Source organism: Felis catus, chromosome A2, assembly GCF_018350175.1.
Source record: "Felis catus isolate Fca126 chromosome A2, F.catus_Fca126_mat1.0, whole genome shotgun sequence".
NCBI lineage: Eukaryota > Metazoa > Chordata > Mammalia > Carnivora > Felidae > Felis > Felis catus.
This window is the reverse complement of record NC_058369.1, coordinates 138,786,676-138,801,180: the sequence shown is the minus strand read 5'-3', so window position 1 is coordinate 138,801,180 and position 14,505 is coordinate 138,786,676. Positions and strand designations below refer to the sequence as shown.

General features: G+C 37.2%; 1 protein-coding gene across 9 annotated transcripts in view; it reads right to left on the bottom strand.

Annotated features, from left to right (window-relative positions):
* CPED1 (cadherin like and PC-esterase domain containing 1) overlaps window positions 1–14,505 on the bottom strand; it is a 271,927-nt gene that overhangs the window by 108,290 nt on the left and 149,132 nt on the right. For 7 of the 9 annotated variants that reach the window (XM_045052656.1, XM_045052657.1, XM_045052653.1 and 4 more), the window contains one exon: window positions 8,680–8,727. The exons of the other annotated variants lie outside the window; for them this stretch is intronic. In XM_045052656.1, coding sequence (XP_044908591.1) covers window positions 8,680–8,727 — 48 coding nt within the window. The remainder of the gene's footprint in view (window positions 1–8,679; window positions 8,728–14,505) is intronic. 9 annotated transcript variants of the gene reach the window in all.

The window sequence follows — 14,505 nt, the reverse complement described above, 5'->3', positions numbered from 1 at the left end:
ACTGGGATATCCTTGTAATTTTTCATTTATTTAAAATGTATAGATTAGTAAGGTTTTAAAAAGTCATTTGGTCCACCCAAGCTTGTGGTGCCTGAGTTCTTTCTTTAATTTTGCCACCAAGTGGTCAACGGGTCTATGCTTTGGACACTTTAAAGGGAAATGTATTGCCTTTGGAGGGGGCCATTTTAATTTTGTCTTTGGAGAGTTATAGGTAGAACACACTTATATTGAATTGGTAGCTGTCTTCCTATTGTGAGGTTCAATAAAATACAAGAATTGGAGACATTTGTCATTTTTTTCACCATTTATTACTCAATGTTTTCTTGATTATCAGGAATCTTCTACAATGAAAAGCAGATACTCCTGTTCCATCTATTTGACAAACTGAACACGGACATATGACCTAAATTGTCCAACTGCATATCCCACCCCAAGACTTTGATTTTGGAGCAAATGATACAAATAAGAAGGGACAGTTTTGAATTCATTTATTGGAAGGAAGCAGTGGCAGAAGCAGCAGCCTATAGCTTCTGGAAGAGGGAGTGTCTGGAACAGAGAGTGTGTCCAGAGGCAGCAGGAGGAATGGGGCCAGGAGTGGCATCCAGACCAGATGTTTCTCATGGTGTGATATTGTCTGTGGCTTCTCTAACTTCCTTTGATTCCTATTTTCTGGTTCTTTAGTTTTCCCTCAATAGCTCAATTCTGTAAGTTACCAGATATGTTTTGAGTAAGTCCATTTCCTACTTAGGTTAGCCAGAGTTGATTTCAATTTCTTGCACTCAAGATCCTTGACTAATGGATGCAAGATTGTAGGAAGTTGCGAGGGGGGAAGAAATGATGAATTTGACATTAAATATGTTGAATGTGACAGAGAATTATCTAAGTAAAAGTGGTTCATATATAACTAGAGAAGTGGATGGAATCCATGACGAGGATTCAGACTGGAGGTAGGCATTTCATAGCCATCTTAGATTTAAAGTCCTAGGACCTGGAAGAAGTATTCACAGAAGAAGATGAACCTTATTTGGAATCTGTTCTTTGCTTCCTAGCATCCATCTTCTCTGGAAAGACTATTCCTAATTTCTTTTGGTGATTGATTCTTGTCCATAGCTAGCTATGAGCTTTGGAAGATTGACCTCTTACCAGCTGTAGAGATAGACTGGCTTAATTCAATAAAAAGTAAATAATAGGGCAGAAAATCTGATCAGAGATGAGATTTGTGCAGATTTTTCAAGAACTCCTAGGAATGTGAAGTCTAGTATGGCCATAGCCAAGTGCAGACATGGAAGAGGACCCACACTGCCCAAAGGTTCCCAGGTGGAGTCTGAGAGAAAAGCAACAACTAGAATGCACAGCAGTGAGATGGAGAGGAAACAAAGGACATCATTTAAGTACTAAATCAAACTCCAACTAAAGCCAAAAAAAAATCTCAATTTTTCAGTTACACCAGCTAGCAAATCCCCTTTATTTTAAAATCCACATCAAGTTGGGTTTTTAACACAAGTAATATAAATTGTTCTAACCATTTAACCTTTCTTCTCAGCTTTCATCCTTCTGACCTCCCTCACCAATTAAGTTTATCATTTATAATATGGCTGAATTGGGTGACATCAGAATACACACAAACTAATGGACTGTGAGTTGAATCTGATCACAAAAATTTTATTTATTTGTTTGGCTGACAGAAGTTTGGTTCCTTTTTAAAAATTATTACCAGTATATAAAATTTGGGAGGTATCCCATTAAAATCCATAAATTTGATGGCTTTTGAAGACTCAGAAGATCTGACACTACTGAGCCAGAATTCCAAAAAGGCAACAATCATCTTGAGCTGCACGGCTACTCCTCACTTTTAACAAGGCATATGTCTTCCATTTGCCACAGTCCATGCCACTTCCAACGTTTATTTATTTTTTGGGACAGAGAGAGACAGAGCATGAACGGGGGAGGGGCAGAGAGAGGGGGAGACACAGAATCGGAAACAGGCTCCAGGCTCTGAGCCATCAGCCCAGAGCCCGACACGGGGCTCGAACTCAGGGACTGCGAGATCGTGACCTGGCTGAGGTCGGACGCTTAACCGACTGCGCCACCCAGGCGCCCCGAGTCCATGCCACTTCCTATTGCCTCACTTTTGGCCTAATTCTATCAGATATTTTACCCACCTCTGGAAGGATTTGTGTTTGCAACCCAAATAAGTGGTCAGTGAGGTCTGTCCCAGGTCTCTGAAATTATTTCATTTAAGTAAAAAGCAAACAAAGGAATGTAAACAAAATGCAGTGAAACTGCTAATCTTGGAAAAAGAACTAACAGACACTTGGAATCCTAATCATACTCTGTATATTAGGCTTACTGGAATTTATTGGGGGGCAGAACATGATTTGATTATGAAAGATACCCAAAGCTCTGATAACAGGCATTTTACTTTATGGTTAAGCAGGTTTCCTCATTTGTCATCTGGGGTAAAAGTAACTTAGTAGTTTAAGAGTGGCTTATTGCGTAAGAATTAATACCATGAGCTTTAAAACCAGATAGACATGAATTTAAGTCCCAGGTCCTCCCTTGTTTGCTGTGATGATAGTGTCTATTATTTATGGTTATCATGTACATTAAGTGATAAGGTGCCAAGAACAGTATGTGGCATATGAACATTTATTATGATAGACCACTCTACGGCACGAGCTTATTCCAATCACGCATAATAGCTCTGATTGAAGAGCCTCAACTTGGAAGTTACAAATAAGTAGTAATTTTATTTTTTGCATTAACTACTACTCTCACACTCCATTGACTGAACTACCCTTTTTCTTAATGGGCCTGACTCCCTTAATGATATTAAAGCCCTATATCATTACACTTTAGTTATTGCCAGTTATAAAAAGTCTCATTTTCATTATAAAGACTTGGGTTTATTCACTAAAAGTTTAATTTCATATTGGATCCACAGCTTTCCGCAGGAAAGTGACTTGTAGCCTCTACAGTTTATGACGTGTAGAGAGAGTGATAGATTTAATTCTAAGATTGCTCTTACAATTCCCATCCTCTGGCGTATATACATTTCCTCTACTTATTCAAACACTACTCTAGGGGCACCCGGGTGGCTCAGTCGGTTAAGCATCCCACTTTGGCTCAGGTCATGATCTCATGGTTCGTGAGTTCAAGCCTTGAGTCAGGCTCTGTGCTGACAGCTTAGAGCCTGGAGCTGCTTCAGATTCTGTGTCTCCTCTCTCTCTGCCCCTCCTCCACTCACGCTCTCTCTCTCAAAAATAAACATTAAAAATGTTTTAAAAAAATGTTAAACAAACACTACTCTAGGTGTTACTATGGAGGGATTTTGCAGATGTCATTAATGTCTGAAATCAGTTGACCCTAAATTAGGGAAATTAAATGCAGGTCTAGGGAAGACAGAGAGACAAAACCTGAGAGTGATTCAAGGTGTGGGAGATTCTTCCATTGCTGGCTCAGGAGACAGAAGGAACCACATGGCAAGGAATGTGTGCAGCCTCTGGGAACAGAGAGCAGCCCTTGGCTGACCCTTAGCAAGGAAATGGAAACATCAGTCCTACAGCCACAAGGAACTGCATTCTGCGACAGTCTGAATGAGCTTGGAAACCTATGCTTCCCCAGAGCCCCCAGATAGAAATTCAGCCCGACAAATCCCTTGATTTCAGCTTTGAGCCCCTGTGCAGAGAACCAAGTCATACTCTCCCTGGCATTCTGAGCTACCAAACTGTGAACTAGCTAATGGGTATTGTTTTAAACTGCTAAATCTGTGCTAATTCATCATACAGCAATAGAAACCTAATATTGGAAGGTTGGAGGTAGTGGGTGGGCCCTACTCTCTCACAGTCTCCCTAAACTCACGCCTCTTGATTTGTGATAGGACGAAGGAGAGGGGAAAAGAGATCTCCTTTTCAGTGGTCATCACTGTTGATCTAGCTCATTGTTTACCTTTGATGTAGATGGGGGTCTCCTCAAATAAGCCCTGATGATGAAGCAGCTGTCTGGAGACTCGAGGGTCTCAGCTACCTTTTCCAGTGTATCCTGACATACTTATAGTCTCAGGAACATTTTTTGTCCCATGCTGGGTCCCTACTAGGCCTTCTGAACCTAGTTTCTTCGACATTTTATAGCTTGGATTCTAGAGGCTGTGGCCTTCACCAATGGCAGTATCTCAGAGAGATTTTCTCCCTCTCTGGTAGTACAAGGCCATTCTACAAGCCCTGCAAACTAAGCAGACATCCAAACAGGTAATCAAGCATCTTTCTCTCCTTCTTAAAGTCATGTCCAAATGTCACAGGTGATTATCTCAGAGAGGAGAAACTGGGGACTCCTCTTCCTTCACCCCTTGGGAGCAGAGGGAAGGAGGTAGCCTTTCCTCACAAGGGATACAAGCTCCAAAGATCAGCTCTTCTCTCTCAATGCCCTCATACCTCTCTTGCTGCTGAGTTTGTGAAAGTCTGAGGCTAACAAGGAGGCTTTCTTTCTACTAAAACATGAAGAATTTAGATACTGAATTATTTGGTAAACTTCAGGGACAGGAATGATGCCATCATAATACAATGATGCTACGAATATAATGATGCATTTTAACATTTTTGAAAGAGTCTTATTCATATGATCTGGAGCATAATAGCTTTAAAAACAGAACATATATTTAATTTTGTATCTAGCTTGGAAGTGTCACTTAATTTTGTAAATATTAATTAAGAATCTTCTAGGCATTGTGCTAAGAGAAGTGATCAAAGATCTATGTTTTGGCCTGGAGAAACTGTGTGTGCATGTGTGTGTGTGTGTGTGTGTGTGTGTGAGAGAGAGAGAGAGAGAGAGAGAGAGAGAGAGAGAGAGAGAGGCAAAGAGGTAGCAGAGAGACAGAGAGTAAGCCCCAGGACAACCATAGTGTCATAATAAATATATCCACAATTATTTCACTATTTTGAACAATACTGTGCAGTAGAGGAATCTGCTCTATTTAAAATAGGATTTGGGGTGCCTGGGTGGCTCAGTTGGTTGAGCGCCAGACTCTTGATTTTGCCTCCCAGGATCGTGGGGTTGAGCACGGAGCCTGCTTAAGATTCTCTCTCTCTCTCTCTCTCTCTCTCTCTCTCTCTCTCTCTCTCTTTTCTCTGCCCCTTCCCACCTTCTCAAATAAAAATAAATAAACAAATAAATAAAGGATTTGAATGATGCTGTGAGTGCTTCTTCTGGTAAAAAATAAAAATAAGAAGTAGTTTTATGTAAAAATATATTTAAGCTTAAACATTTTAAGACTTAAACATGGATGTTACTTCAGATGTTTCCTTGGCATAATGAATCCATGTACTTTGTTTTTGAAAAAGCAAAATGCAACAAAACAAAAAGTGAAAAACACACAAACTTTTGATCAAGTCAGAGGCCTCTCTGATCTCTCAAGAAGCGGGATCTCGCTGAAAAGAGATCATCACTCTCTACTCTTGGATCTTTGGGGCAGTTTTGAAGAATCTGACTTTTACAAATTAGAAAGATGAATTGCAGCAATGTCTTTTCCTCTATTTTTAATGTGAAATTTAAACTTTATAGCATTTGTTATTATACCCAATAAAAAGTGAAATCTTTATTCTGTGCATCTGCAAAAGCAACTTTTGAAGTAGGATATGTCTATCAACATACTTATTAGAAGCATTTTTCCCCCCTACAGTTTTGGAGAGTCTGAAAATCAGAGCCAGTATGGTTTAGATATTCATAATTGTTTACACATGTCTCAATAACAAAATATATTTGGGGGGTTGGTGCTTTACTTTTAGGATTTGGGACAGCTGGAAATTATTATTATTATGGTTAAAAGTGTTCTTACTGGATAATGGTGTTAAAAAGAATATAATCTTTCAGACGCTTCCTCTTAACATGGAACGCATATTATTTCATTAAGTTGAGTTAAATATGGATTGGCTATTGTCTGGTCAGTTACACATGAAGGTGACTGAGGAAATAGATTCTCAGGAAAAGCATCGAATAAAAATGACTGTGGTTTATTATTATCAATATTATTATTGTTATACAGAGAAACCTTAGTACTCCTTCTAAGGGCTAGATAGCTAATATTGCACATATTGCAGTGACAGATTCTAATTAAATGTTTAAGAAATGGGACACCGTTTCCAATCATGATACACGTATCAAATACCTTGGAGATGTGCAAGAATTCTTTTGGTATTTGCTTATCCAGAAAAAAAAATAGTGATTAATAAGGGAATCTGTGGCTCCCAGAACCCAGAGTGTTTCTTGTAAAGAGCCAGACTATATTAAGAGCCAAGAGGAAGCCAGGTTCAAAGGAAATTCATCTAATATTTGTGCTCTGGTTATGAAAGGGGTGAGAGGCTGTTCATCAGCAGCATGTGGCCAGTTGGCAAGGAGGGCTGTGGGCCAGGCCGAGGGGTTAGCGTGATCACAGATGGACTTAGCATGGGAAAGAGGATGCCAGAGAGTCCTAGGCAGTGCATGCTATTTTGGGGGCTTTGCATGAATCATTTTTTTCATTCAGTGCCAGCACTGACGTAGACAAATGTATATGTTGATTGGCTATTAAAGATCTGCAGATTACCAAAGTAAGTCCCATCTTTGGAGACATCACTCAAAAAGGATTGTTTTTTAAACGACAATTCATAACTACCTCTAAATATAATGCCTTTTTTAATAAAAACTTTTTTACTTACAGTTTTTATATTTTGTTACATGAAGAGGATGCTACTAAGACTTAACAAATAAGGGTATGGAATAACTGACTACATATTCTGAAGAAGAAATAGGGATCTCTTTAGTCAAGCAGAGTGGTCTGCAAATTTGCAACTGATGGTTCATTTAATACATGTAGAAAGAGAAATTTTGCATTGGAGACTTAAGGATATGGAGCTGGCTCAACAACTCGGGAAACATGTCTAGGTCTGGATTCCAATAATTCTTTTACACGAGGTACAACGACTAACTGCCGGAAGGTTTGATAACCAGCCCATAGGTTTTCATCCTTACTCTGCCACTCACTGGCAATGAAACTTGGTAAATTATTAAGGATGGATGTTGGCAAGTTATTGAAGTTTATTCTTATGCAGGATGAGGGGTTGGATATTTAAGATCTCCCCAACTCTGAAGTTTAGCGCAACATTGAAATACAAGATTCACGAATAACCTTAAAATGAGTATACCTGCTGCCCACAGAGCTATTGGTCCATCCTTCCGCTAGAGACATACCAGCTACTCATATTCTCCTCTACTAGAATCTTCCCCATTAATGGCCTGGGCCATGGAGCCCTTCATCCACACAAAATCCAGCATAATTGTCCCTTTCCTCAGGACCCTTCTCGCTGTATTAAATATCATACATTAGGAGAATTTTTGGAGGTCCCCTGTAACCTAGCCTCACTTGTAAATTTGCTTCTAAAGAAAAAAAAATGACAAGTTCTAAACAATAACCTACAAATTAACTTTTGAGGCCAAAGTCTTTTGGAAACCATATACTTATTTCAGCAATCTAGTTTTGGACTGGAATATAGCGGCTAACAGCAGAGCTTATGAGTAGCAAAACCCATTGCTCGTAGGTTGCAAAGCTCTGGGACCAGGCTGCCTGGGTTCCAAAACGGGCTCTGCTACTTGTAATTGTGCCTGTGGGCATTTCTCCATCTGTGAAATCATTGGGCATTATCAAAGTATCTGTCTTGTCAGTGTTTTACGTTGTGCTGAGAACAGAGCTAATGAATGTAAAGCAATTAGAATAGGACCTGGCACACAGTAAGGCCTACAAAAATGTTAGATACTACGCATTTTAAATAATCTCAAAAGTGACAAATCTCTAATCTGTGAAGATGTATTAGCATTTGGAGCAAACTCTGATTTTAAACAAGTCGGGGAGAGTTTCTCAGTTTGGGTTGAAATTATGATGTGGATTTACATGATGGGACATATTTTCTCATTTAGGTTATTATCAGGTGTGAATACGTTTATTGTCATTTGAAGTGATGGCTTTCAAAAGTGACAGTGGTTTTTTAAAAAAAATTATACACACGAAAAAATTAAATTACATTATAGTTATACCTTCCGTCTGATGACATTTAGGTATCATACATCTTTGTCCTTGGCTGCTCATTATAAAAATGGCGCAGGAACACTGATCTTCTCACCTTTAAAGTAATCCGCCAGATAATATCTGTGAAGGATGTCCCAGCATTTGGCAAAGAAATACTTCGCCTCTTTTTGTGAAGTAACTCTCTAGTTCTCAGTCTATGAGACTGCCAATATGATGGCATACAAAATTTGTTGTGCAAATATCAATTTTAAAACACGTTCAGGACGAATTTTACATTGAATTCTGGAAGTTTCATTTTATTACATTTACCATAAAATTTATTGTATAATTTAGCACAGGTGGTTGCTCTGCAAAGCCCTTCATGTTTTTATATCTTATTAAATCTAAACTTAAATATAAGGAATTTAAAAATCTCCAATTCAGTTTATTAGACCTCAGTTTTTTAAAAAGCCTATTTTAAACTTTCCTCTTATACCAACCTGAAGACATTTTATTTGTCTATTTATGTTTGGCAAACTTGTATACTGAGCTCTGTCTGTAGCACCAGCATTATTCCAAATTCTAATTATATTAACTCAGTTTTTCCTTAAAACCACTCTATGGGATCAGTAGTATTATATCCCTACCTGACAGATGAGAAACTGGTCCAAGTTCTCCAACACGTAAGTGGTGAGCTGTGAATCAAATTCAGACAGCACAAATAATATTTTGATCAAAGTATTTAAGAGAAGTTACTCCACTTCAAAGAAAAATTTTCCCTTCCTTGGTGATTCTTAAACCTTTGAAATCTGGGTCTCTTAACTTTATCAGTAATTTAACTTTAAAATAACCTATGAGGTCTGGAAAAATCATTCTCAAGCATTTGGGCCAGGGGAGGGGGTGGTTGGACGAGGTAAAAACCCAGGAATGTCAGTGAAAGTCTGCCCCACATTGCTGAAGAATGAGATCCTAAAGAGATGGGGGGCCACTGGGGTGGAGAGACCTGGTCTGCTTTGAAGAATGAGGTCATGTTCAATGTTTTAAACTCATTAGTCCTGCCTAAAAAAAGGATGTGGATGAAAAAGGAAAAAAAAAGACAAATTAGCATCATTTTCCAAAGAAGTTAAATATGTCAGGCTGTAGAGTGTCCTAATTCTGCCTTCAGGGAACATATGTCAAACTAACTTGTAGTTCTGCAATCGGTGAAACTGTCTGCAAGGAATACCCCATCCCTCATTCTTGTTCCTACAACACATACCTACTGAAGGAAATGTTACAGTTGGTCAGACGCATGTAGAAATTTTGTTTGCATTACCTAATTAAGCCTTTGGGCCAACCTTTCTTTGAACAAAAAACAATTTGTTATAGCTTGATGAGAGAAAGCACATCAATGGCTTTGACTAATGAGGACAGTATAAAGAGTCCAAGTGACATATTATTAATTTTCCCCATGTTTCCAGGACCACCATTACCTACAACTTATAACCACTTTCTGAGAGAAGAAGAGGGAGAAAGAGAATCTCAAGCAGGATCCATGCCCAGAGTGGAGCCCAACACGGGCCCCATCCCACGACAACCCTGAGATCATGACCCAAGCCGAAATCAAGAGTCAGACGCTTAGCCGACTGAGCCACCCTGGTGCCCTTAAGCTGTCTTTATATGTAGCCAAACTCTGTTGTTTGATGAGGCCAAAAAAAAATTTTTTTTTAATGTAAGTCATATTCTAGGCTTGGTTTGGCAGGGACAGAAGAACCTATTAAATGCCTAATCCAGGACCCAAGCTCTCTCCCCTCTCTTGCCACCATCCTCACTATCTTGCTGTGTACCTTTGCTAGAGTTAGTTTGGACTTCAGAAATGGGGAAGAAATGGAGAAACAGATAAAAGCTCAAGGGGCCCTTTGGAGCAATGAAAGCCCACAAAGAAGTGGGCATTAGGATTCGGAGTTATCAAAAAAGAAACCCCATTTATCTGCTTCGCTTTTAGCCACAGCTTCCTTCAAAGTTTCAAATGTCACATTTGAAATCTGGTTACTCTAACAGAATATTTTATTTAAAGACCTGCCAGCGTTCTTTTCTGTTTCCCTGTGAAGTTTTGAAATCAGAAGACTAATTCGTTAACTTCAAACAAAAATGAGTGTACGTATACAGAAGATTGTACTCAGAGAAACTTCTGGATGCTGAAGCCAAGAAGATCTCATTCTCTTCCACACTGTATTGGTGCGGCTGCACTAATGATAGTAGAAGTTTGTTTCTTCTTGCAAAGGAAGCAGATGTGACTTGGAGAAAGAAACATGGAGAACAGATGTGCTGAGCAAAAGTTTTTATTTAAGTGGTAATTTATCTGACCATAAGCTATATTAACTCATGAGGTGAGTGTTTAACATAGCTCTTTTTCACCAACTCAGAAAGATAATTTATATAAGCACTCAAACAGATCATGAACTAAAGAACACAGCCCTCTCCATCTTCACTTGCTTTTTAAAAAAGCTGAATGCTAAATAAAAACTCCCAAGCCTAGGATGTATGTGAATGCTTACTGGCCACTGAGGGGGCTACTGCAGTAAAAATGTCTGGGTGTGTGCGAACGGCTCATGGAAATAACATTTCACTCCCCTTGCTGCTACATAGGCTCTTGAAGAATCCTGGTAAAGGTGTTCTCAGACCCTGCACAGAACCTAAAACACCTGCAAAGGGCTAAGTTTTAGTCAAGAGCATTTAACTTGAAAGAATGCCTACAGCCCGGGTCATTGATAACGCTATGGATGCCTCTGCTATACATCTTTTAGAGTGAAGAAGGAAAGTGGGGCCAACTTCTCTATTATGCATAATGGGAACCATGCCTACAGCACATAGTACTAACTTTAGGAGCCCAAGAAAATAATTTAATATCCTGTCTAATTAGAAGAAAAAAACAACTCTTCAAAGTGTGTATGTATGTATTCATGTGAGTATACCAACACAGTTGAAAAATATAATTTTAAGTATTTTTTTCATGAAAGAAGGGGTCCATGAAGGCAAAGGTGCCTAGGACTCATGAACATCTGGAATACAACTATGTGGATCAGCTCAGGTAACTCATTCTCCTCTCTACTTCCCAAACAGTTCTTCCTGTCCTGATTCCTTTCAAATTCCAGTATCCTCGCTATTATTGGCTTCTACTTCTTTTGCTATTCTCTATCTTTCTTTCTTCTTCTTCTCCTTCTCTATATAACTGCAGGTAAGTCCTAGAGGTGCTTCTGAGCAAAAAGAGTTTTCATGATGATGATGATGCTAGTCACGATCATGATGAAGATGCTAATTCAATGCTGACTGAGTACTTAATCATGTACGAGGCTTGTGATAAAACTTTGCATTTGTCATCTAGTTGAATACTTTGAACTATTCTACAAGATAGGTTCCATTACTAGTTTTATTCTTAAAAATAAGGACACTGAGGTTTAGAGAGCTTATATGCTTTGCATTAGGAGATACAGCAAATTAGGCTAGTTAGAAGCAGAGGTGGGACTGAGACCCAGGCTTCCCTGATAGCAATTATGGTCATAAGCCTTGGAGTCCATGGCTTTTAACTTATGATTTTTTTAAAGTAGGCTCCATGCTCAGCACAGGGCTTGAACTCATGACCCTGAGATCAAGAGTCACATGCTCTACTGACTGAGCCAGCCAGGTGCCCCTATGGCTTTTAACCACTAGGTTAGGAAAATGGCCTGACATAATTTGCTAAGATGCAAAATTTGCTCTATAAAATAATTTTGACGGACAAAAGGGACTTTCATCCTGTTCGTAGCACAAGAGAAAACTCTGACATTTACAATGAAGACATTCTCTTCTACATGTGTGAGTACTAAATGTAGTATTTATTCATGGATTCAGGAACCTATTAATTTTCACTCATTAAATAAGGCAGAGAGCTATCATGACAAATCACTGAAGGTGGAAACTGACCCTTGAAGGACCTGTTCTTAATACCTTTGAGACATATCACCAAAATAGAAAAACCTTAAAATTAAATATAAATATATAAATTAATTAATATAAATATAAATAAATACATAACTTTATAAATGAATATAAAAATATAAAAATATCCTAAGACTTAATTTTTCTCTTAGAAGGAGTGGGGTGAGGTAGATAATAAAAATCACTTATAGAATCTTATCTGTTTGTGTGAGGTTTGTGTAAGTAAGAGTATGAAAGTAAGGGCCTTTCACACTGGTGAATGTATCATTGAAGTGTTGTCAAATTGTCAGCTCCACAATACATTCTTCTCACTAGGATAAAGTTTATGTGGACAAAGGGCTTTTTAAGTGCTGCAAAAATGTATTGTGGATGTTTTAAATAGAAACAATAAAGTAGTGAGTTGTGTCAAATAGTAAAAATGATTAACTGTTAACTGCTTTAATGTGTAATCAAGCATTTTATATATATATATAAATATATATATTTAATATATATATATTTAATATATATTTATATATTTAAAATATATATTTAATATATATTAAATATATATTATATATATTTAATATATATTTAATATATATTTATTTATATATATTTATTTATATATATTTATATATATTTATATATATAAATATTAATATATTTAAATATATATTATATACATATATTTAATATATATATATTTAAAGCCTATGAATTGGAAAACATTTTAGCAATTAGTAGAAATAATAGGAGTCTAATTCCAATATGTAAAATATTAGACCTGATTTAAATACTGGGACCAATAAAGATAGACTGATACTGATACCAGGATATATATGGTGTCTGGTAAAATATTAGGTGTTAGCTCTAAAATATTTCCAATAGATACTCTATGGAAGGGAAGATTCTGATTCCATAACATTTCTCATCAAAATAGAGATTATGAAGACCTCAGAATTTTGCAGTCATTCTAGAACATCATAAAAATTATCATTGTACATGACCATGAGAACAAATTTTAGCTAACTAAATTTTAACAGGTTACATTCTGGCCGAATGAGTTTCCTAAAGAGGTTAATTAGATTATAAGTATAATAAAAGTTTCAGATTCTACATTCCAGAGTAATGATTAAGGGGATCAGTTTGAAGTCTGTCAGACCTGTATTCAAACACCACCTTTGCTACTAATTACATATGTTTTATTTATTTATTTAAACTTTTTTTTAATGTTTATTTTTGAGAGACAGAGCGTGAGTGGGGGAGGGGCAGAGAGAGAGAGAGAGAGAGAGAGAGAGAGAGAGAGAGTGTCTGAAGCAGGCTCCAGGCTGTCAGCACAGAGCCCTACGTGGGGCTTGAACTCACAAGCCATGAGATCATGACTTCAGCCGAAGTCAGATGCTTAACGAACTGAGCCACCCATGTACCCTGTATGTTTTAAAGTCTTATGTTCTCCATCTGTCAAAGGCTGCGGCAATTGTCACCTGCATTTAAAGTTGTGGAAAACATTAAATAACATAAAAAGGTAAAGTGCTCAGCATCGTGTCTGGCATATAATAAAAGTTCTATAAATATTGCATTGTTCCTACCTCTGCTGCTATTGTATCTCCTACAGTACATGACACATTTGTAAGAACAAAGAGCATAGCAGAAACATTATTAAACAGTTGCTAGTTGGGAGTCTTTTACTACGACACAGGCTCTATTGTTGGAAAACTGAATCACTTTTTTCTGGTGTCCTGGGGTAGGCAAGGTAACTAAAAATCACTAAAATGAGTATTTAATAGGTATTACAACTTTGGAAATGAACAAAGGCATTTTAAGTAGTCACTGATAAATGCTCTTCTATTCTTTTATTATGGGTATTTGCTAAAATATTAGACAATTATCACATGAGCTGTTTTGTAACCGTTGTGTCGAGAATAAGTGCAAATATAGATGGGAAAATTATAAAGTATTTCCAAATGCTGTAACTGGAGTCATTTACACATCATTTAATAGTTCAGCATATAGATCACTAATTAATTTTTTCAATAAGGCAGAAAATGTCAGTTTTAAATCTATAGCCAAATACTGGACAAATCCTTTTCAAAAGCTGAAATTTTTCCTTTCCTTGGTATTTTCCCTTTATTAATTGTAATTTATTTTAAAATGAAAGCTGTTTCTAACAAATGGATCCTTGAAATGTAGTCTCCTACACTTCTGCTCTATGGCCTTTCTGTAGATTTTATTTATGGCTCTATTCTGGCACAACACTTTGGGGGCAAAATGTGTATGAGCCCATAGATCATTTATACAAATCAATTTCTGTGGATGCTGTATTGTTATCCATGTCAAAAATTTTTGATTTGGAAAGAGATATTAAAAGAAATATTTCCCCATATGTGTTTTAATTTCCTTAGAACATAAATATATTTTATTAATTCCAAAGCATGACATATTCCAGCCATAATAACAGTTTATTACTTTCTAAATCCTTCTTCCTAACAGCAAAACATTATGCTATTTATGGATAAATCAAAATGAAATAACAG